This window comes from Pteronotus mesoamericanus, unplaced genomic scaffold (assembly GCF_021234165.1).
Source record: "Pteronotus mesoamericanus isolate MK-2021 breed Mesoamerican mustached bat unplaced genomic scaffold, CSHL_Meso_final scaffold_118, whole genome shotgun sequence".
Lineage (NCBI taxonomy): Eukaryota > Metazoa > Chordata > Mammalia > Chiroptera > Mormoopidae > Pteronotus > Pteronotus mesoamericanus.
The window spans coordinates 11,522,295-11,546,784 of NW_026555301.1; the positions used below are offsets into that span (position 1 = coordinate 11,522,295).

The window sequence follows — 24,490 nt, forward strand, 5'->3', positions numbered from 1 at the left end:
ATTCAAATAGAAGAGGGTGTCTATTTCACATGATGACCCCAGAGTAAGGTTAGCCTAAATCAACAGATTGAACCCAGGGAGCTATACACCACTCCTCCTCAGCTCTCTTCATCCCTGGAGGAGCTGCCCTTGGGTCAAGTGTGTGTTTGGGCCGCCACACTGACTAGCGCCAAGTTAATGTTTCATTACAGTACACTTACTCCTCCCGCTACACTACTGACTCCCTGCTTATGAAGGCTGACAGCAGAGGTCACTGGCATAATCTGAGTAACAATAAATGACATATTTTTTGATCCCCATGTGACAAACCAAAAAATTATTGGTGCAACCTTTTCAGAAGGCTACACACACCCTCCCGGAGATGGCTCTTGCTTTCTCTAATTGTAGCTGGACTTGTCATCAGTTCCTTGCCTTTTGTTGGAGCTGTGGCACTCTGCTGTGGTACTCTGGTTCAGGTGAGGATCATACTTGTTTACCCTCCCCTATGCCCATTTTGAACCCATCGGAACTTCTGGTTCCAGGGTACCTGCAGACACTGTTTTGTTCCCTCTCAGTCTCAGGGGAGTGTGGTGACAATGAGGGCAGTAACGACCACCTACAAGTTACACCACTGCTTTGAGCCTTAGTTTCCTGTTGTGAAAAACAAGACAGCAGGTAGACACAACAAGGAGTTGCTTATGCTAAGGCCCCACATCACCAAACCAAGACATACAGTCCCAGCTCTCCCAGAAATAGAATCTGAAGCTGGTCACTCAGGAATCATCTGATCAGCATTAGTTAGGTAATCCACCTGACAGATCTCTGTCAGGAAAGCCACGTAGTAATAACCAGCCTGCCTTTTTGCCAAGCTGGGCCAGCTAACTCGTGCATCATGCTAGAAGGGCAAAATTCACTTTCCAGTGGAACCAGGACATCACTCGCAGAAGCAGCTGCAGACCTGGAGAGCTGGGCTGTGCAAACACGTGCTCATTCAGTGGCAAGCACTGGTTTGGGTGGGGAAGGTGGAGGGCACTGCTGCAAACCCTAGCAGCCAGTGAGCAGCACCAATTCTGCCTGGGTGAGGAACACAAACTGAGTTAAAACATTTTTTTTCACTTTAGGAGCTAAAGAAATACCAAACCAACTCCTTAACAGCCACAGGGCACTCAATTATTTCAAAGAAAAAATGTATACCAAAAAATGAGAAGCATTTTTTTCTCAAATGGCTGTTGAATTTATTTGTTTGATCAATAATGGTTCTGGCAAAAATTAGTTAACCAACACTGAGACAACTGTAATGAAATACTAAATTTTAAAAATCCATGACACCTTGATAGAAATTAGAGCTTACACAAACAAAAAGAAACCTCCAATATTGCCAGTAAATATAAAATGAATGTAATATGACCAACAGGACAGCAAGAAGGCTTTTATACATTTATATTTGACACCTGACCATATTTTCAGTCGCCATAATATCATCTCTCCAGGTTTAAAAAAATAGTATGCTGATTTCTATAACAAAGCTTTTTTTGGTACAAAAATCAAATAATGGCCAACAAGTCACAACAGTGCAATAGATAGAGGATAAAAAACCGCATCAAACAGGTGCTGAAAATAAATACTAAGTAGGAGGAGGAGAGGACAGAGCCCTCACGGGGGGGGAGTTTGTTTCCATCACCTTGACTGTGAGTCTTCACAGCCATGAGAGCTGACCTACCTCATGGGTGCTGTTTATTCAGACAAAACAGAGCGTAACTGAACAAAGGTGACTGAGGGCCAGCCTCCAAGACCCTTCAGGTCACTAGGGAAGTGGCAAAAGCAAGAAAACGGGGTTCGGGATCACAGCTACCATTAAAAGGGAAATTTTTTTCTATTGCTCAATCTTGTCAATTGGAAGTCCACTGGCAGGTTCACTGAGATGATGTGGATAATTGAGAACTTTTGTTTAACATGATATATGGCTTATTCAGGCAAAGAGACATTTACATTCTAGCCCAAGCAAGCAATCTAAGTCATTCTGTCTTTAATGGAAGGTCAGTCACATAGGAGATTTGTGGTTTGAGAAACAGATCCCTTCTGTGGATCACTTAGGCCAAGGCAGTTACCTTGGACCAACCTAGTGAAAAACATTTGCTAATCAATAGCAATGAGAACCTGGAGGAGCCAGAAGGAGCGAGGTGGCCCCTCCTCCACACTGGGCCAGGCTGCTCCAGGACTGGCCGGCCAACGCAGCTCTGTCTGAGACCAACTAGGCCACTCTGGTGACAGGCTCAAGAACTGTGTTTTGGGACTGTCAAAGGAGAAGGTGACAAGTGTGAGTAAAGGTAACCCCCATGAGAGCCATTCTGGCCAGTCAGGAAATATGAGGCAGCTCCCCATGATATAATCTGCACCAAAAAGGTATAAAAGGCACAAGCAAGAGTGACTAGGTAAGCAGTGACCCTGGAGGGTGAGACTGTGGGGCGAGCCACAAGGCAGGAAGAGTATTTACCTTGTTTGGCTCCTCCCCTTGAACAAGAGAAAGAGATCCTGATTCCACCATAATAAAAAAGCAAAGATGATTTTTGGTTTAAAAAGAAGCCACTCAAGGGTTAAAATAGTTACTTTAAGTTAACAAAGAAAATTAATCTTCAAATAAGCTATCTGGAAAACTCATCTGTCTCCTACAAGCCCACAATTCGCCCACTGCTTTCTCCTCCCCTGTAACCTGAGCCTGACGCGGAGAAGTCATATGTGTGAAAGACGGAAGAGTCTCTAAGAAAAGATATCTTTACAGAATGTACAGCAGAGAGTTGTGCACTCTGACTCGGGTTTACAGTAAGATGCACAGGTCTTGTTAGGTCTGGCGGATTCCACGACCCACAGGATGCTCAGATGGGCGTCTCCTTCCTGTCTCTGCTCGGGGACGGCTTGGCCTGCTCCTTGCCTGCCTTTGGCTGCTCTTTAGCTGCTTTTGTCTCCGGGGCACTGTCTCTAGGCAGCTGGACAGCACCCCCACGCCTCTCAGGCTCCTCATCGTCCTGTGCCTGCGGCTCAGACTTGGCGCGTTGCAGCTGGAGCAGGCGGAGCTGCACTCGCAGCTCAATGATGGCCTCTCGCTCTTCATGGATTGCTTGATTCAAATGATTGTTCTTTATCTTGAGGAACGACAGAAAAAGACCTATTGTCATTCAAGAAGGTCAAAATGACAGTGATTCTGGAGCAGAGAACAGTTAGCAAGGGCACCTATCCTATGTAAGAATTCATTTTTATTTTAGTTAATTCAGCTATGAAGTGGAGAACATGAATATGAATATGCAACTGAGGCACTTAAACATTCAAGTATAAACTCCATTCCTAAATACAAAGGAATAAGCATATCTGGAAAACACAAATATACCAATAGGAAACAATTATTTTAATAACTTGAGGTTTCTAGTGTCTAAAATAGATTTATGTTTTTGCACTGGCCCCTGACCAGCCCTTAAAGAAGAGGAAGATAAAAATGACTTTAGTAGCCATTAGGTGTGGGGTATTAGAGACAGGACAAAAGCCCAGATTTGTCTCAAAAGTGATGTCTTTTGTGAAAAGCATTCCTTCACATCTTAACTGTGCTGCTTAGTCAAAGCACAGAAAACTACTACTACCAGTTTTAAATTTTCTATACTAGTTCAACCAAGTTGAGGTAACTCAAAACAGTGAATCCCAAACTCCCATCAACCTTCCTCTGTGGCAGGCTGCTGGCTGCACACTGCAGCCTCCCTTCCTCCTCACAGGGCACTTCCCAGACCCGTCTGCAGCTAGCTATGTCCATGTGACTGAGCCTTTGCTAATAGGCTAGGAGTGGAAGCACTGGGTTCCACTTGCGCATCTCGCTCTTGACAACTGGCATCCCTTGGTTCCTTTTCTCCTTCCTGATGGCTAAGAGTGCACAAGGCTTAGAGCAGCCACTTGAGACCCCAAGTGGAAAAACCCTGTAATGGAGGATGGCAGACCTGGATGTCTGATAGATGAGAGAGAGGACTATCTTGGTTCAAACCGTGAGAGTATTATCGTTGTATATCTAGTACTATAATTCTGTTATATGTTGTCCTACTTAGCATTTTAATATGATCTGTAAAATGTTAAGAAAACCAACATGAAACTTTCTAAAGAGTGGAAGCTACCTGGTGACCTAGGTCTCAACCGCGGCTTGCGCTGCTCCCACCACACCCCTGGTTACAGTGAGGGTCTTGGCCTTGAGCCTCGGTGGGCAGCCTCTGTAAACTCAATCTACATATTCTGTGGAGAGGACACATTCTGTGGACAGGACTTTTGTGGTGGTTTTTGTAAGGAATTCATCTAATTTCCTATGAGGTGGGCAGCTCTGGTTTGCTGTAGCAGTTGAATGCACTAGAAGAGAATGGCCTCTCTCAGCCCTTAGGTAAAACATCTGGAGACAATGTTTTATTTGGGGTAGGAAGTAAAATTCTGATTAAAATCATTTAATTTTGTTTTCTTTTGTCTCTCAGTTTCCTAGTGCTGAATTTACTCTCACCCGCTGCTTTACAGGTTAAGGACCAAGAGAAAACTTTGTCCCTCCTTTCTCCCAGGGAGAGATTTAGGAGATTTTTCCTTCTTGCACTAGCATTTCTTTTTCCTGTTCATTTTCTCTAGGAACACAGACCAGGTCATTCAGAGCTGCTCAAACTGGCCCAGTCAAGTGAGATTCACCTTTAAGTGGAAGAGAAAGGTCTGTGTGGTACACTTTAGTCAGGAAAAGTCACCACACCTCAGGGACAGCCTGACAAGGCCACACCTGTTCCATGTGCTCAGCCAGCAGTTAGCTTGTGCCCTGCATGCTCTTTAGTGAAACTCCTCTCTACTCAGCCTCCCCAGTTAGCTACCAAGGAAGAGAGAAATTCTAAGGGGAAATACATAGTTACTACAACTTTCTAGAAGTTAGTGTGACTTTTGGTTATCTTCTCCCAAAACTCACTTCTAGCTCTTCATTTTGCCTCTGTAAATCTTCCAAAATGATCTGAAGCTCCTCTTCATCTTCACTTTCACTTTCGCTTTCAGAGGAGTATTCCTCAGTTTCACTCCGGCCATGCTGTTGACGACTATAAGGGTGAGAGATCAAGATAAACTTTACAAATAACTAGAGAAAACAGTGCTGCTCTGTTAGCTCCCTTCTTTTAGATTTACCCTGTTTTCACAGGTCTACTTAATATAACACCATTACTGACACTTTAGAAACTTAGAATGATTAATTTTGCAGGCCTAATTCTTTTGAGGCCATTATGCATATATACAAGTAAACATTTTTGGAAATTTCAAAACCCTTGCCTTTCCTTTACCTCTGAATTTCGGCAATCTCAGCTCTGAGGCGTTCGATCTCTTCCTTTTCTGAGGCAATCTGTCGGCGCAGAAACTGCTCCATGGCTAGAAGCTCCTCCTGTTCAGTCAGAATTTCATTCTCCTAAAACAATGATCATGGTGAACACCTTTGAGAGTATGAGTCTAGGAAATGTCACTTTTTGGGGGTTTCCTATATTGACTTGAATTCTTTAGCCCTATACACATTAACACACAAGTTATGGGAAAGCTTGTACTGCACAACCGAAATAACATCCTGTTTCCTTATGGTCAAGAAGAGGCTCCTTTGAGAAAAAGTGAACTAAGTTATTAGGGAGGAATGACTAGATTTTTCTCAAGACAGAAAATGCCTCCTGGGAGTCACGTTCCTGCTGTGCGAAAGCTCCTATGGGGCTAGCACACTGGGCACAAAGCCAAAGTTCAAGTTTTTGCTTCCAAATCCTTTCTGAATACCTTCCCACTTCTCAATAAAGAGAAAGTCTCTTTTAGGGCCAAGGTGGCCTCCAGTAGTGTCTCTGAGAACAGAAGAACCTAAGAGATGTAGTACAGTTGGTGTCAGCATCACCTTAAAGCAGACGCTTGAAGGGAAGATGTTCACAGAAGAAATCTCTTCTCACCACAAGCCACCATCGTCCTCAACCATGTTCCCATAAATAATATTCAAATAGGAAATATTCAGCTTTAACAGAATATGCACTTCCAAAACGGACTGAATCACGAAAGGGGAAAAATCCCTGTCTGTCCAAGATCTAGCCCTTTCAACATAAAGAAGAAACACAGTCAAAACTGGGAAGGTAATAGAGATATAAGGCTATGAAAATGAGAGCTAGAGACAAACAAAAATCTACAGCATTTCTTTCCAAAGTAACAGGTACCAAGAGGGGGAGAACTTACGATCAAACTAAAAGACACTATGGTCAAGTTCTAAAGTGAACCACTCAAGACCCCCAATACACATAAGGAGTCTCCCTTGGAGATGTAATATACACTATTTCCCTCATGTTTTTAAGCACACACATTTATGTTCCAAGAATTACTAGATTAAAAAATTCTGAAATAAGGCATAATCTGGGACTTTATTCTCTCTTTAGGGTAGAACATTGTATTTTGTCGTGTATAATGTACTCCCATGTATAATGCACACCCTCATTTTTGGCCCCAACTTCCAGGAAAAAAATCTTTCATTTTAATTTTTTAATTCAATTTTTTATTTATTTATATTTAGATACTTGTTTGTTGTATTACAAATTTTAGCATTTATTTTTGAGCATTTTATGGTATAAGGAATTTTATGTAACAAATAATTACAAAATACAGCAATAGGTACAAGGTACAAGAAAGTTTATGTACTGGTAACAAATTTACAATATTTATGCGTCATAGAAGATAGATACAGGATTAGTACTGCCCAGGTATAATGTACATCCTAATTTTTCCATCAAAAATTTGGGCAAAAACAATGTGCATTATACACAGCAAAATACAGTAGTTACGTGTTCCTGCTGGGCAAAATAAAGTACTTTTCAGAACTGACAGAAAAGGACTAACACTTACCAGGCTTTAGGTATCCCACACCCATGGCTTTCTGGGGGCACAGACTATGTTGTCAGAGCCTAGACCTTCATTCCTTACTGATTAAACTCTGGTAATTTCTAGAACAGACAAAGGTTGACTTGAGGAATTCAAAAAGGAAGAAAGGCACTCATGTTCAGCTCTATTCCTGGAATAGATACTCAAGAGCTATTTGTCAAATCAATGAATGAAAAATAAAACAATTCATCGATAATGGATTTTCACCTGCAAAGAATAAAATTAAAATGTCTAATGATATCTAATGAGGTGGGGAGCTCTGGTTTGCCCAGGTGTTATTTGTTTCATATTAATGAGATTGGGTTTTAATAAATATTTAATTACCAATATTTACAACTAATGTAAATATTTATGTTAATAACATTCTATAATAAACATTAAAGGAGATGTTTTAAATGTTTATTAAACTCCAATCTCATTAATATGAAACAAGTAACACTAATCTGTGAATTAGAGAACATACTTACAATTTAGAGATTAAGTAAAGCATCTAGAACAGTGTCCAGAAAGAAGCAATCAATCATCTAGTAGAAAGTAGTTTCTCCAGCTGAACATTTAAACAAACAGCATAGATGGTAGAACAAAAGTAGGTTTATAGTTGTTAATAAGGAAAATACAGTAATTAATAAATAATAAAAGAATAAACTCTGTTTCATGTACTCACAACTGTAAACCTACTTTTGCCCCACCCTGTATAGAGATAGAAGACACACCAGGCAGAAGAGTCTAAAATCTCGAAATCACCTTACAAGTTTGATTAAAAGACTCATACTTCTACAGCTGAGCTTCTCAAATTATAAGATGACCATTATGAGTTTTGCAGCACACTCCTGAATAACCAATGGGTCAGAGAAATAATCCAAATAGTATCTTGAGACAAATTAAACTAGAAACACAATACACTGAAACTTATCAGTTGAATAAAATTATAAATGAAGAAGGAAATATTACAACAGATGAAAAAGAAATACAAACGGTTGTAAGAGTCTACTATCAATATTTATAAAGTGGATAACCTAGAAAAAATGGAAGTTCTTGAAACCATACAACCTACTAAGACTGAATCATGAAGAAACAAAAAATATGAACAGACCAATAATGAGTGAGGAGATTAAATCAGTAATCAAAAATCTCCCAACCAACAAAAGAGCCTGGCCAGACTGCTTCACAGGTGAATTCTACTGAACATTTAAAGAAGTAAAGCCAATGCTTCTCAGACCCTTCCAGAAAACTGAAGAGGCAACACTCCCAAACTCATTTTACGAGTTCAGCATTACCCTCATACCAAGAGCCAGACAAGGACATTACAAGATAAGAAAATTACAGGCCAATATCCCTGATGAACAAAGATGCAAAAATCCTCAACATACTAACAAACCAAATTCAACAACACATTAAAAAGATCAAATGTCAGGATCACATGGAATTTATCTCTGGGATACAAGGATGGTTCAGCACACTCAATAAATGTGACATTCCACATTACAGAATGAAAGATAAAAATTGTATGATCTCAAGATGCCAAAAAACATTTGCCAATATTCACCTGAAGTCCTAGCCAAAGTGATTAGACAAGAAAAAGAAATAAAAGGTAACCATATTGGAAAAAAGTAAAATTGTCTCTGTTTGCAGATTATCATGATCCAACATATAGAAACCCCTAAAGACTCCACCAAATAGTTGTTCGAAATAATAAATAAATTCAGTACAGTTGGAGGATACAAAATCAACATTCAGAACCAGTTGTATTTCTACATACTAACAAAGTATCTGAAAAATAAGAAAACAATTCCATTTATAATAGCACAAAAAAATACTTGTAATAAATTTAATTAATGAAGTAAAAGATCTATACACTGAAAACTATAAAACACTGATGAAAGAAATTGAAGATATAAATAAATGGAAAGATGTACCAAGTCCATGGATCAGAAAATAATATTATTGAAATGTCCATACTACCCAAAGCAATCTACAAATTCAACAAAATCTCTATCAAAGTTCCAATGGTGTTTTTCACAGAAATAGAAACACAATCCTAAAATTCATATAGAATCACAAAAGATTGATAAATAACCAAAGCAATCTTTAAAAAATGAACAAAGTTGGAAGCATCACATTACCTGATTTCAAAATATACTACACATAGCTATAATAATCAAAACAGTATGGTACTAGCATATAGCCAAAAATATAGAACTAATGGAGCAGAACAGGGAGCCAGGAACAAATCCACACATTTATGTTCAACTGATCATTGACTAAGATGCCAGGAACACACAATGGGACAAGAACAGCCTCTTCAAGAAACAGTGTTAGGACTTCTGGTCAACATGGTGGCGTAGGTAGACACAGCTCATCTCCTTGCACAACAACATCAAAATTATAACTACAATACAGAACAACCATCATTCAGAATTGACAGAAATCAAGTTGAATATAAGTCTGTCAACTACAGAATTAAAGAAACCAAATCCATACAGATGGGTAGGAAGGGGCTGATCCAACATCCATGAGTGGTGGAAAAAATTCGGGGGGGACATATCAGGAGCAACGGGTCCCAGCTCCACACCAGGGCCCCCAGACCAAGGTCCTAGTGCCAGGAAGATAAGTTCCCATAACTTCTGGCTGCAAAAATAAGTGGGGATTGAGTCAGAGGAAGAAACTTCGGAAGTCCCAAGCAGTTCCCCTTAAAGAATCGAAAGACAGACTTAGACTTCATTCCCTCTGAGCTTCAGCACCAGGGTGGCAGCTTGAAAAGCACCAGTGGCATTCAGAGAGGAACTGAAGTGTCTGGCATCAAGGCAGGAGCTGGGGGACATCATTCTCCCAGACAGAAAGGTGGGCAGAGGCTACTGTCCCTCTTCTGAGCTCTACCCCAACAGAGCCTCAAGGTCAGAAGGAGAGTGCCATGTATGAGATGCCTTCAACCTAAACTGTTTGCCCCGCCATGGAGATGCCCTGAGACTCCATCTCACCCAATTACAGGCCCACCCAAACTGTTAACCATGACTTTCCCATCTAAATGGCTGGTTTTGGCTCACACTTCACAAATTCCTAAATCCCATCAAACAAGCAACAGCTGGCCTCAGTAAGCCCCCAGCCCTGGTACCTCTTGCTAAGTGACCCCAGGCCTGGCACTAGCAGCAGCCAGCCTAAATTCATAGTTAAGCTTTGCCTGGGAATCTCCAAGCTCAGCACAAGTATCAGCCACATCGGACTGCTTTATAGCTCAGGCAAGATGCCCTGAGCGAAACACAGGTGGGGGCAGACCATAGCCTGCACTACCCCCAAAACACCAGATCCTGCTCACCAAGTGGACAGCTAACTACAGGCCATGTCAGAGCACCACCACCCTGCCCCCTGCATAGCTGATCCTCCACAAAGGACTGAGGTTGATGGTCAATGGTCGCAGCCAGTCCTTGCAGATGACTGGTCTGAGTAAATCACTCCCATTGATCTGTCAACAGCAATCAAAGCTCAACTACAAACGATGGTTGTACCCTGCCCACACAAAAGACACACCTCAAGTACCCAGCTTGGGTGATAGGAGAGGCTGCACCCTGCAGGACACCTACTACATTAGGCCATGATCCCAAAACAGAAAGTCACAGTAGCTCCACCTAATACGTAGAAACAAACGCAGGGAGGCTGCCAAAATGAGGAGACAAAGAAACACGGCCCAAATGAAAGAACAGATCAAAGCTCCAGAAAGAAAACTGAACAAATTGAGATAAAACAATCTATCAGACACAGAGTTCAAAACACTGTTTATAATGAACTTGGTGAGAACCTCAACAGCATTAAAAAAGACCCACTCAGAAACAAGGATACACTAATTGAAATAAAGAACAATTTACAGAGAAATAACAGTAGACTGGATGAAGTTAAGAATCAAATCAATGATTTGGAACACAAGGAAACATAAAACCACCACTCAGAACAACAACAAGAAAAAAATCCAAAAAAAATGAGGAATAAGCAGCCTCTATGACAACTTCAGATGCACCACTATTCATATCCTAGGGGTGCCACAAGAAGAGAAAGAGCACAAGATTGAAAATCTAGCTGAAAAAAATAGTGAAAGAAAACTTCCCTAATTTGGTGATAGAAATAGACATGCAAGTCTAGGAAGCACAGAGTCCCAATTATGATGGATGCAAAGAGGCCCACTCAAAGACACATCATAATGAAAAGGCCAAATGTTAAAGATAAAGAGAGAATCTTAAAAGCAGCAAGAGAAAAGCAGTTAGTTACCTACAGAGGTGTTCCCATAAGACTGTCAGCTGATTTCTCAAAAAAAACTTTGCAGGCTAAAAGGGACTGTCAAGAAATACTCAAACTCAGGGAAAGCAGGGATCTACAACTGGGATTGCTCTTCCCAGCAAAGCTATCATTCAGAATTGAAGAGCAGAAAAAGACCTTCCCAGACAAGAAAAAAACTAGAACGTTCATCATCACCAAATAATTATATGAAATGTTAAATGGACTTATTTAAGAAAAAGAATGTCAAAACTGTGAACAATAAAATGGCAATAAATACATATTTATCAACAAATGAATCTAAAAAGCAAACTAAGCAAACAAGAACAGGGACAGAATCATGGATACAGAGAGCATTCGGGTGATGGATGCCAAAGGAGGGGTGTGGTGTGGGGAAATGCACAAAGAGTTGAGGGGATTACGAAGTACAAATAGTCAGGGCACATGCCTGGGCTGTGGGCCAGGCCCCCAGTGGAGGTGTGAGAGAGGCAACCATTGATGTTTTCCTCCCCCTCTTTCTCCCTCCCTTTTCCTCTCTCTAAAAATAAACACAATCTAAAAAAGTAATTAAAAAAAAATAAGAAGTACAAATAGGTAGTTACAGAATAGCCATGGGATATAAAGTACCATATAGGAAATGGAGTAGCCAAAGAACTTGCACACATGACCCACGGATATGAATAATGGTGGTGGGGAGCAAATGGGAAAATACTGAGACAACTGTAATAGTATAATCAATAAAATATAATTTTAAAAAAAAGAAATGATGTTGGTAAACTGGTTTTCCACATTCAAAAGAATGAAATTGGACCTTTATCTTACTCCATTAAAAAAAAGGAAAGAAAAAACTCAAAATGGATTAAAGTTTTGAATATAAGACCTGAAACCATAAAACTATTTTAAAAAAAATCACATAAGAAAAAGTTCTTGACACTGATGTGAGCAAATAATATTTTTAGTTATGACCCCCCCAAAACACAGGAAACAAAAGCAAAAATAGACAAATGGAATTGCACCAAATTTAAAATCTTCTGCACAACAAAGGAAACAGTCAAGAGAGTGAAGAGACAACCAACAGAACAGAATGTATTTGAAAACCATACATGTGATGGATTAATATCCAAAATATTTTGATATTATTTTGGGTATTAATAATATAAGGAACTCAAACAACTCAGTTGAAAAATGGGCAAAGGACCTAACAGACATCTCAAAAGACATGCAAATGGACAACAGATGTGTGAAAAGATGTTCAATATCACTCATCATCAGGGAAATACAAATCGAAACCACAATGAGATGTCACCTCACACTTGTTAGCATGGCTATTATCAAAAATCAGAAGACAGTAAGTGTTGGCAAGGATGCAGAAAAAAGGAACCCTTGTACGCTGTTGGTGGGAATATAAATTGGTACAGCCATTATAAAAAACAATGAGATTCCTCAAAAAATAAAAACAAAACAGTCATAATCCAGTAATCCCATTTCTTAATATATATCCAAAGGAAATGAAAACAGGGTATTGAAGAGATATGTGCACTCCCATTTTCATTGGAGCATTACTCACAAGGGCCAAAAATATGAAAAAAACCCAATCATCAACAGATGAATGGATAAAGATGTGGTGTGTACACACACACAGGGGAATATTATTCAACCATGGAAAGAAGGACGTTCTGCCACTTCTAACAACATGGATGAAACTAAAGGACATTGTGCTAAGTAAAATAAGCCAGACAGAGAAAGACAAATATTGTAGGATCTCACTTACATATGGAATCTAAAATAAAGTCAAACTCAAAGAAATATAGAGTAGAAAGGTAGTTACTAGGGACTGAGGGGTGGGGGAAATGGGGAGATGATGTTCAAAAGATACAAAGTTGCACTCACACAGGATGAGTAAGTATGGAGATCTAATGCATAGGCATGACGACTATAGTTAATAATACTGTACTAAATATTGGAAATGCATGAGAGCAGATTTCAGGTGCTCTCATCACAAAAAGTTAACTATGGGAGGAGATGAGGTTAATTAACCTGACTGTAGTAATCTCACTATGTACACCAAATCATCATGTTGTACACCTTATACATATATAATTTTTATTTTTAAAAAAGCTTGCAAATTAGAGAAAAAGAATTTAGCTTACCTGGGCAAGAAGAATATTTATAACTTCTTCATTTTCATTCATTTCTTCTTTGGAAACATCCTCTTTTGAAAGACTGGCTATCTCTTGTGCAATCTTGGTTTCACACTCCTGTCAAGTAAGACAAATGAAAAATAATCGGTCAGCCTATATATATCACATATTCAACAAATTCACACCATCACCATTTTAGAAGTTTACTACTTGTTTCCTAGAATTAAAAAAATAACATTAACAGTTGGAGGAACCACCTGGATAGACGGGCATTTGTTAACTGGGCTTAGAAAGTAACATGCAGATCTCAACCTGTAGCTATAGTGTGAAAAATGTGCAATTCTGGTTAATGTGCTCACCATTTTCATGGCCCTTGCACGCAAGTTGCCTTCTATGACACTTTTTTTTGGTGGGAAAGAGGGGTTGATGTTAAGCATACATTAGTTTTTAACAAATGTATTCAGTCAAGTAACCACCAGCACAATCACAACACAGGGCACTTCTATCACCACACAAAATACCCTTGGGCTCTTCCACTATCTGCTGACTCCTGGCAACCGCTGATCTGCTCTCCATTGCTATACTTTTGCCTTTTCTTGAGTTTCATATAAATTCAACCAATCAGTAAGTTGTCTTTTTTATCTCATTTTTTTCATTTAGCATAATGCTTTTACCATCCATTTTGTTGTTTGTATCAGTAGTATGCTGAGTAGTATGACATGATGTGAATGTACCACAATCTGTTTATCCAATCACCAGGTGACAAACATTTGGGTCCTTCCTAATTTTGAGCTGTTATCACTAGGGCTGTTATGAACATTTTATATATGCTCTGTGTGGGTATATGTTTTCTTAAATACCTAGGAAGGGGTTTGCTGGGTTATATGGTAAACATGTGTTTAATTATAAGAAACTGCCATGCTGTTTTCTAAAGTTACTGTACTATTTTGCATTACCAAGAGCACTATGAGTATCAGTTGCTCCGCATTCTTGTCAACACTTGGTATTTTTCATTTTACCCATTCTAGCTGGTGTGCAGTGCTATCTCATTGTGATTTTAATTTCTATTTCCTTAATAATTAATGATGTTGAGCATCTTTGCACATGCTTATTTGCGATCTGTATATCATCTGTGTTCAAAGGTATGATTGCTTGTTGAAATTTTTGCCTTTTTAAAAGTGAATTGTTATTGTAATAAATGTACCCTTTTGGTAAGGGATACTATGCATGTGTTTCACGGAGGGGGTATATGCAAGCTCTGTACCTTCTCAATTTTTCTATGAACGTAAAACTGCTCTAGAACAATAAAATCTAAAAAAATGAACTGTTTTGTCTTATTAAGTTGTACATTTTTTTTAAAAATATATTCTAGTTCAAGTCTGATGTGTTTTTTTTTAGAATATTTTGACACAGCTTCTGGCTTTCGTATTCATCTCAACAGTCTTTTGAAGAGCATATTTTAAAATTCTGATGTAATGTAATTTATCAGATTTTTATTTTATAGACCTAAGATATCACTACCTAAGCAAAAGTCAGTAAGATTTTCTGTGTTTCCCCCTGAAGTTTTCTTTAGGTCTTTGCGTATGATTAATTCTGAGTTAATTTTAGTATCTTGTTGTATGGAAAGAGTCAAGGTTGTTCTTTTGCATAAAGATATCCAAATGTTCCAGCACCACTTATTGAAGAGAAAATATTTCTCCCATTGAACTGTCATAACATCTTTGTTAAAAATTCATTGCCCTTATATGTGTGGGTCTATTTATGGCTCTCTATTCTATATGTCTATCCTTGATTACTATAGCTTCATAGCAAGTTTTAAAATCAGGTAGTGTGAGTCCACCTTATTTTCAAAATTGTTTAGGCTACTGTAAGTCTTTTGCATTTCCACATAAATTTTAGAAGAACTTATTAATTTCTACAAAACCCACCTGTTCATATTTTGATTGGGATTGAATCCATGTATCAATTTGAGAAAACCTAACATCTTAGCAATACTGAGATATATTGCTCCATGTTACTTACATCTTGTTTTTTCTTTTTAGGTTCAATATTTAATTGTTCACTGCTAATACATAAAAATAAAATAGGCTTTTGTATACCTGTACCTGTATCTTACAACCTTGCTAAATTCACTTATTAGTTTTTTAGATTCCTTAAGATATTATATGAGGGGGGGAACCCATAAAAAATTGGAATTTATTTATAAAAAATTGTGTATGCATTCTTACATGTTTAAACTTCAGTCACCATCAAAGTACTCAAAGAACACAAGAATGCTTTTAAAGCTCAGACACAGCTATGAAATACTGAAACACTCTACAGATCCACAAACCTCATCGTGGGAAGAAATATCATGGAGGAGAGAAATGATATTTCTTGATGAACCAACTACTTCCTTGAGAAAGTATGAGGTTGCTCTATATGAAGGGGGATCAAAAATTAAAAAAAGAATTTATAAAAAATTGTGTATTTATTCTTACATGTTTAAACTTCAGTCATCTCCAAAGTACTCTCCATTTGATGCAATACACTTACTGAGACATTTTTCCCCTGCTCAAAACAGTTTTTGAACTCAACGATTTTGAGGCCTTCTGCCATTAGTGCTTCTGCCATTTTTTGTTTCACCTCTTCCACATCAGCAAAACATTTACCTTTGAGGACTTTCATCATCAGAGGAAACGAAAAAAAAGTTGATCAGGGCAAGATCATGTGAATGGGGAGGGTGGAGCATGGGCAGATGTGCTCATAAATCACCCATCATGAAATGGGCAAACATGATGAAAGAGTCTTACAAAAAATTCACTGAAGCCAAACACGGCCTCTTACAACACCAGCTGGTACACTGATACAGATGTGTTCCCAGAACACTCACCTAGCAGGGAACCCTGTACTACAAGGGACCTGCCCTCCAGAAAATAATTCTGGGTTTTTCGGGTCCCACCTAGTACATAGGTGATGTCATTCATACACACGCGCGTGCGCATACACACACACTCCCTCTCTCACTTCTTTTTAATCTGTGTGCTTTTTTTATTCTTGCTTTACAGCACCAGCATGAACAACCTCCAGTACAACACTGAATACAAATGGTAATAGCAGAAATCTTTGCCTTGTACATCCAGTCTTAGGGGAAAAGCATTTAGAATTTTGCCATTAAGTACTTTGGTCATAGAATTTTTCACAGATGCACTTTTTATCAGGATGAAAAATTTGTTTGCTGAGCATTTTTATCATGAGTAAGTGTTGAGTCTACATATTGATTTTTAACTCACCTGAATATATCTTGCACAATGTGTGAAATCAGGCTCTATATTTGTATTATTTCAAGTAATAGTGGTCCATGCACCGTATTTGTTGAATAAGCCTTATTTTCCCCATTGATATGAAATATCAATTCAATCATATATTACATTGTTAGACAGATATATACATCTGTTTCTAGAATGCTCATTATATTTCATTGATCTACTTGATTATTTCTGTGCTAGAGTCATGTTGTTTTAATTGCTGAAACTTTAAAATGGTTTAAAATTTTTTAATATATTATAATTGACTGACTTTTTAAAAAAATAAAATTAATCTGCATTTAATAAAAGAAAGAAAGAAAAAAAGAAAGAGAGATAAAGAAAGAGAGAAAGAAGGAAGAAAGAAAAATGGAACTCCTACCTTTTGCAACAACATGGATGGAACTGGAGAATATTATGCTAAGTGAAATAAGCCAGTTGGTGAAAGACAAACACCATATGATCTCACCTATAAGTGGACTCTAGTCAACAAAATAAACTAACGAACAAAATAAACCACAGGCATGGAAACATGGAGCAGACTGAAAGTGACCAGAGGGGATGGGGAAAGAGGACAATGGGGGAAAGAAGGGGAAGAGACTAGACAAAGAATATGTGTGAATGACCCATGGGCATGGGCAACAGAGTGGGAATTGACTGTGGGAAAGGGGGGTGGGGGTGGGATGGGTGGAGAAGGGCAAAGGGGGAAAAATTGAGACAACTGTAATAGAATAAACATGATTTAAAAATTTTTTGAAAATAAATTTTTTTTTTTTAAAAGAAGCAAAGAAAGAAAGAAAGAGAAAGAGCGAGCAGGCATGGAAAGATAATATCAAGAACACTGATAATGGTAAACCATCCCTTTCTGTTACTGGCTCTAATTTGTTATGTCATGATTCCTTGTATCCAAGAAAGACCCAGAAACAAGAGAAACAAAACTATTTTAGACCCGTCCTAGGTAGAGGTCCTTCATTTAAAGACACAGGCAATGTTATATGGTTAACAACTATAACCATGAGGCCTGGCTGGTCAGTCTAAAACCTGATGCCAGGTTGAATCACGAGAGGCACAGGAAGCAAAATACACAAGGGCTTCAGCTACTCTACTAGTCCTAGAGTGCATGTGTAAAAATCTCATCAATGCTTCCTTTTTTAAAATTACAACTGGCGTTATTATTTCACATTAATTTCAGGTGTAAAGCATAGCAGTTAGACAATTATATAATTTACAAAAAGTGTTCCCCTGATAATTCTAGTGCCCATCTGACACTATGCACAATTATTACAGTATTATTGACTATATTCCTTTTGCTGTACTTAATATCCCCATGACTATTCTGTAACTACCAATCTGTACTTCTTAACCCCTTTACTTTTCACTCAATCCCTCAACCTCCCTTCTCTCTGGCAACCATTGGTTTGTTGTTTACATCTATGAGTCTGTTTCTGTTTTGTTTTTTCATTTATTTTGTTCCTTAGATTCCACATATAAGTGAAATTACCGAATGTTTCTTTTCTGACGAAGCTATCTTCCACATAAATATAAACTTCTAACTTCAAAGCATCAAAAGTACTTGGGTAGCCTTTATCTTTTAGTACAACCACAACGGCAAACCACCACCGATCATGCTCTCCCAATCTGATATAAGCCAACAAACATTCCTTGGAAGTGCTATTCGGATCCTGCCACTGAACCTGCATGTGGGTTGTAAGAGGGTCCAGAGATCTGGAGTCTTAGCCTCGGTGAGGCTGGGAAACTTAGTCCCAGAGCCAGGCAACATATACTAAACTACAAGGGAGATCAACAGTCTGAATCATGTAATCCAAGCTTAATCAGGAGTCACATGCCACTCTTCCTATTATTAGGTAAAAAAAAATCCCTCCTGACCTTTAGTACCTCCATGTATTCCCAAAGAGCTGACTCAAATTCCTCAGCAGTCTCTGAAATGTATCACTCTCCAATTGCTCCTCATGCTTAGAAAGCTGTTTATACAGGTACAACCAACCAGGAAATGACAAAACATCTTTTAGCAATATAATTTGTTTAAATGAAACATTTCTTTGATACCAAGCTGAAGAACCAATAATCCAGAACAAGGAAAATCTGAACAATTTTTCCACCAGGGACCTCCACTTCAAGAGACATGTATATATTGTATTTTTAAAGAAAAAATGTAAAAAATATATAAAAAACTCCAGCACATTCTTTATTTTATTATAAATACGATGTACCAAACTAATAAATTTACTCACTTGTCTTTTAGCTTCTCTCAGTTTTCTTTTGAGGGCTGTCAAAATTCTTTGTACTTCCCATAATCTTTCTTCTTTAGATAAATCCTTTATCCCACCCTGCAGATCTCGATGTAAACAATTCAAAAGAAACTCCTAGAAAACAACAAACCACACACTTGTGACCATTCATATCTTAACACCTTAAAATAAAACCATGCAGTTTATAGATATAGAATCAACTATTTTTCAAATATCATTGAAAAAGAGAAATAACAGCAGAAGTTATTTTTTAAGGATATGACTAAAAAATCATTTGTATTTGTTTTGCCTAGGCACTGGGTCCTCATTAATTTACATTAGTAAAACATTAGTTAATTTATATCCCCTCTCCCAACACATTATCAATGAAATAATGGGAGCTCAGAGCAAATGAAAAGGAAAAAAAAAAAAAAAAAAAGCAAGGATTTGATAACATGTATGCAAATAAAACGTAATAATAATCAAATGTAAGTAAATTTCTCATTTCATCTTGAATTTCTTACTCAGCTTGCCAAACATACACATACAACCAAATGGCACTGTTTTGTTTTTTCCTATCAAAGTAGGACGTGGAAAAGCAGAGGATTTGGGGTCAAATCCTGGTTCTCTAGCTTAGTAACCATGAGCATCAGAGTTAAGTTACTTAAAATATCAGTACTTTTATCTGTAAAATATGGTCATTAGTAACAACCTTGTCTGGATAAGCTTACACTTTTGAGCTGTGAACAATGTACCTGGCACCATGCTGAGCATCTTTAATGCATTATCTCGTTTATTGTAATCTTCACATCAAAACTATGAGAGGGCCCAATTTAAAATGGGATCATCAAAGCTTAAGAGGGTTAAGTGATTCGCCTAAAATCAGTGAATTGGAAACAGAGCAATAATTTAAAGCCGGGTTTTTTATTTCAAAACCCATGGTCTCTCCAAGATACTCTGACTTAATTGGCATGTAACATATGCCTAACATGGCTCCAGACATACTTTAGAAAGTACTCAATGAACATGAGTTCATCTCCATCATCACCATCATCAGTCTCCCAACAGGTCAGAGCAAACGCAGGCTCTTTAATGCTAAAGCATAGGCTGGGCTCACACACCTGTCTCCTGATTTCCTCCTTGATGCTCTCCTGGGTCTCTGGCAGTGTGGGCATAGTGGCCATGTTAGACCAGCGAAGAGGTTTCGTCACTTGCTTTAGTATCACATTTCCAAAGAGCTCTTGCACATGTGTGAAAAACACATACAGGACACGATTGCTAATCTAAGAAAAAAGAAAGATTTGCAAGAAAGTTGTTAATGTTATTTTATTTCATTTACTTTGTGTCTGTTGCATAGTATATCCTTTTCTAAACACATGAATGAAAGTTTCCCTCAGTAGTGACTAGATGTGCTTTGCTAATTAGCAGATAATCTAAAGAAAAGAATCAAAAACTTTGAGTTAAGTCATGTACTTAAGCACCACAAGGAACTGGAAAGAAAAGGATGCAGAAGCTGCTGACCATCAACTTTTTCCTTCTTAATACTATAATATTAACTGATTTTTAAAAAATCTTGTGTCTTTTTTGTTATCTTGAGACCTTTTAACACATACAACTTAGTCCATTAAAGCATATGAAGGCAGTAAGAGCACTTGCAGTTGTAAAGCTGGGCTGAGAGTTTGAGACTTCACTCCAGAAACAAAGCCTTCTGGGCATATTTGCATAGCCGGTGTTTAAATATGAAGTTCACATGCCAGATTGGACATTAAGGTGGCTGAAAAGCTAATAAAATACTTTCTACCTAAAACCTACTCTTACAACACCTGAATCTTCTGATACTGTCATCCCTATTAAAATTGTATTATTTGCCAAACTCTGAAATCATGACTAAAATGTAGTTTTTTATTTTTTGCCATTTGTATATGGCCTGCATAGTAATATCAATTGCTCAAATTAAAAGAAAAACACGTGCTCTATGTGAGTATGAAGTGAGCAGCAATAAATCAAGGCCAAGTATCTTTGTTATAAAGAGATACCAATTAACAGTAATGTCTTCTCAGATTAAGATTCTATAATACGCTTCTCTAGGATCTATTTTTATGAATGGAATCCTCAGTTTCAATCCCTACCCAAACAAATGTTAGGTCTCTTCGTGCCTGAGTTTGATGTGTGTGATATAATGAAGTAATAATACCATTTGAAGAAATAGTTGAGATCTTTAAAATTCTATAGATGAACTCTGTAATGGCAGGTACCATGAGCTCCTCTTGTACTGACGACAGACCACTATTATCTACTGACAACAGGCCACTTCTATCAGGAACTGATTTATAAAACCATACCAAAGATTATGCAATAATCATATTATATAGCTACAAGCCACTGGGCAAATATGTTCATCATCCTCTATGTTGACACTGTCCATACTGTGAAAGAAAACAAACCACTATTCAAGCTAAACCTTTATTTACTTTCACTGGTTAATTGCGATGGGTGCAACTAAACAACAAAAATGTTCCCCCCACTCCCCAGGGCCAGCAATCAGAGGGCACATGTACCTGAACAGTTGGGCTGAGCACTATAGAAATGTTCTGTATATTCATTTTTGTTTCCAGTTCCTTTGCAATAACATGGTCCATGTGCACAATCAGCCAGGAAATCAGAAGATAGTTACATTCTGGCAGCTCTTTCAGTAAGCGTTGGAATTCCTGCACTTTCTCGCTCTCTGTGCTCCTCCCACAAGCCTCTTCAAAGCGAGGCATAAGCTCTTTGGTAAGCAGATTTTCCGGAAGGTCTCGCAAGTACTGCTTCAGCAAACTGGCTACAGTGTTAGGCTCATATTCTTCCAAATTTGGAGACTCCTCTCTGTCATAGGCTGCCTTCAGCTCATCCACCTTTGATTTAATTCCTTAAAACATTCAAATGCAGAGAGAAAGAGAATATCGAGAAAAAAATATCAAACAGCTTTCTTCAACCTTGCAACCACCCCTGGAGAATAAATTTGAGAAAAGCCAATCTGACAACAATAAACCTCTAGTTATAAAGTATTTATCTGTACAAGGTTCGCATGATTTCTCTGTTAAACAAGATAATAATGAAAGAATGTAATTCGAGGGCAAATTTAACCAAAAGCTAAATGATGACAGAAAACTCAATATTCAAAACAGAAGTCAGAGCAACCAAGAACACATTAAGCAAATATGCCAATCAACTCTGGAAAAAAATTTTTTTACTTTAAAGATAGGTAGGTAAAAGTTGAGGCAAAAACCAACCTACAATGTAAGCATAAAGTCTTGTTCTACATAGGCATCCAACTGTTTTTTCTATCTAGTCACAAGACTGAAAACATAAAACACAACTGAACATATATAAGCATGTTGAAAAGTTGTGGGTAGTTACTTTTTTATAAGTAAAAATTGTAGCACAAATGCAGTGAGTTTGCTATCTAAACAAACTCTTTGAAAATTATTCTCCATTAAATAATCCCCATCTAATTTTTATTTTCAAGTCTGAATTCTTTACATATTTTCTTAATCTGGAATAGAGCTGGAACAAAAAAAAAGTAAAATTTGGGTTTTTAAAATCAAATTATTTTGCTTTTCTCACTGGACAGAAAGAAACATTGACATACAATGTTTTTCAAACATTATATAAATTTTTAAGTGTTTAGTCCAATCTGCATTTAAGTGACATAATTCAGGGACAGTGACTGCTCCTACTTAAAACTTTAGGACAATTATTTGAAATAAACAGCAACTTAAGGGTGAGAGACTGTAATGGCAAATGAGAATATTAAAGTGTCATCTAATCTGAACAGCATCTTACACTTACAGTGCTGATATCTGGGCTTTGGCATTCCTTATTTTATGTAAAAACCTTTTAATGGCATTATAATCAGTGTGTAACTTAACTGGCAGTGACAAAATCAGTATACCAAAGATGCAAATAATAATACAAATCTCATTTTTGGATCTTTATTTTGAAGCAGAAAAGTTAGAAATAATTCCCATTTTCTTATTATGATAATATGAGTAAACACAGTGAGTGATAACTTTAAGTGAAATTCCTGGCAAAGACAAAGACTTCCTCTCTCTCTCTCTCACACGTATTTTAAACAAATTTAATTTTTCCCCCAAAAGTGCCTACTCAGGAAATTCTACAGGTAAACAATTAGAATGTGTTTGGTTTGCTGTTACCCTGCAATTGTTATCATAATGTTTTCCTTGTAAAAATCAGACACTTCAAATAAAGCATCCCAGATACAGAAAGAGCATATGCAAAATGATATTAATACATATTTAAATTTTAAAACTGGTACTTATATATGAATGAGAACCAAAAAGCTCCAGCAGAAAACATTATTATTATTAGCATTCAAAAAAAGCCACAGCAGTAAACTCTGTAGTCCACAATGTGCTTGAATGCAGCATATTGCCAGAGCTAAAAAAGACAAATAAATTGATCAAAGCAGGAGCTCAACCTCCAAAAGCCAGCAGGAACAGCTCCGTTTGAATGCTGTGACTCACAAGTAAAGAAGAGGAGCTCTGCGACTCTGACTCTCCAAAAGGCACAAACATCGAAAATAGCTCAAAGACAAAAGAAATTTTTTAGCAAAGCTGTAGAAACTCTTCAGAGAAACTTTCACCTAAATCAAATTTTCCCCCATGCCTACCAAAACCATGTGAGAGAAGCAGCTTGTTACTACTATTTAATCCTTTAAAAATCAATTCATCATAAAATATTCTTGAAAGTCAAAATTTCAAATTTATTTAAATGTTTATTTTTGTTACTAAGGAGTTATAAGTAAATCAAAATCAATTTGTAATTTGTTTAGCTCCTATAAAATAGTACCAATTGAGCCAAAATACTCTTAAATGATAATATGTTATCTGCAGGATTATGTAAAAGGTTTCCCCAACAATCAAAATGTCTGCCCTTTTACAACAAAACTTAAATATCAAATCTATCTTCTAGAAATGTATGTGAACGAATTAACTGGAAAAAAATAAGTCTAATTTCTTCATATATTCTAAATGTGTATTGCTAATTCATAAAAATGTGACTAGCAATAAATTTTATAAAATAAATCTCTAGTACCAAGAAATCGAATTATGGGAATGTAATGCTTACACACACGTGGCCACAGGTCAGGATTTACATACTATACCAACACAAAAGTCACAGTGGTTTATATGAAATTCTTTTACTTTAAACAGTATACATTCTACTTGATTTCAGACACTCAATATGAATTACATTCTTGCCAAGTATGAAATTTTAAATTTCATACATATGCAACAGAGAAAAATGGAAAATCAATTTCACTGATAGCTGCACATACTGACAGAAGCATTCACATTTGGGGCCTAACTATTTAGCAAATAACATTTCATGTCCCTTAACTAACAGGAAATACATGACATAAATGTGCCAAGAAATTTGTCCCTTGGCCAAGAAGAATCCATAGCCCAAATGTGCTGCCTTTTCCCACTGAACCCCCTCACAACACTGAGCCCCTGCTCAGAGAGGGAAGGCGAGAAGGATAAAGCAGGGTTTGAGCGCACCCAAACTTCTTTTCATTCCAGGCTGCTGCAAGCTGCGATCGACTCATATGTAAATCCTCCTAATGAAAAGGAGTATCATA

The 24,490-nt window shown here is 37.5% G+C and overlaps 1 protein-coding gene across 2 annotated transcripts in view; it reads right to left on the reverse strand.

Moving 5' to 3' along the window:
- Positions 1-1,189: 1,189 nt before the first annotated feature.
- Positions 1,190-24,490, reverse strand: part of RALBP1 (ralA binding protein 1) — a 59,405-nt gene continuing 36,104 nt past the window's right edge. For both annotated transcript variants that reach the window (XM_054587358.1, XM_054587359.1), the window contains exons 4-10: positions 21,405-21,754; positions 19,968-20,129; positions 18,850-18,981; positions 13,323-13,430; positions 5,301-5,422; positions 4,940-5,063; positions 1,190-3,119 (exon numbers count right to left, since the gene is read on the reverse strand). In XM_054587358.1, the coding sequence (XP_054443333.1) occupies positions 2,853-3,119; positions 4,940-5,063; positions 5,301-5,422; positions 13,323-13,430; positions 18,850-18,981; positions 19,968-20,129; positions 21,405-21,754 (1,265 nt within the window). In that variant the 3' untranslated portion in view covers positions 1,190-2,852. The remainder of the gene's footprint in view (positions 3,120-4,939; positions 5,064-5,300; positions 5,423-13,322; positions 13,431-18,849; positions 18,982-19,967; positions 20,130-21,404; positions 21,755-24,490) is intronic.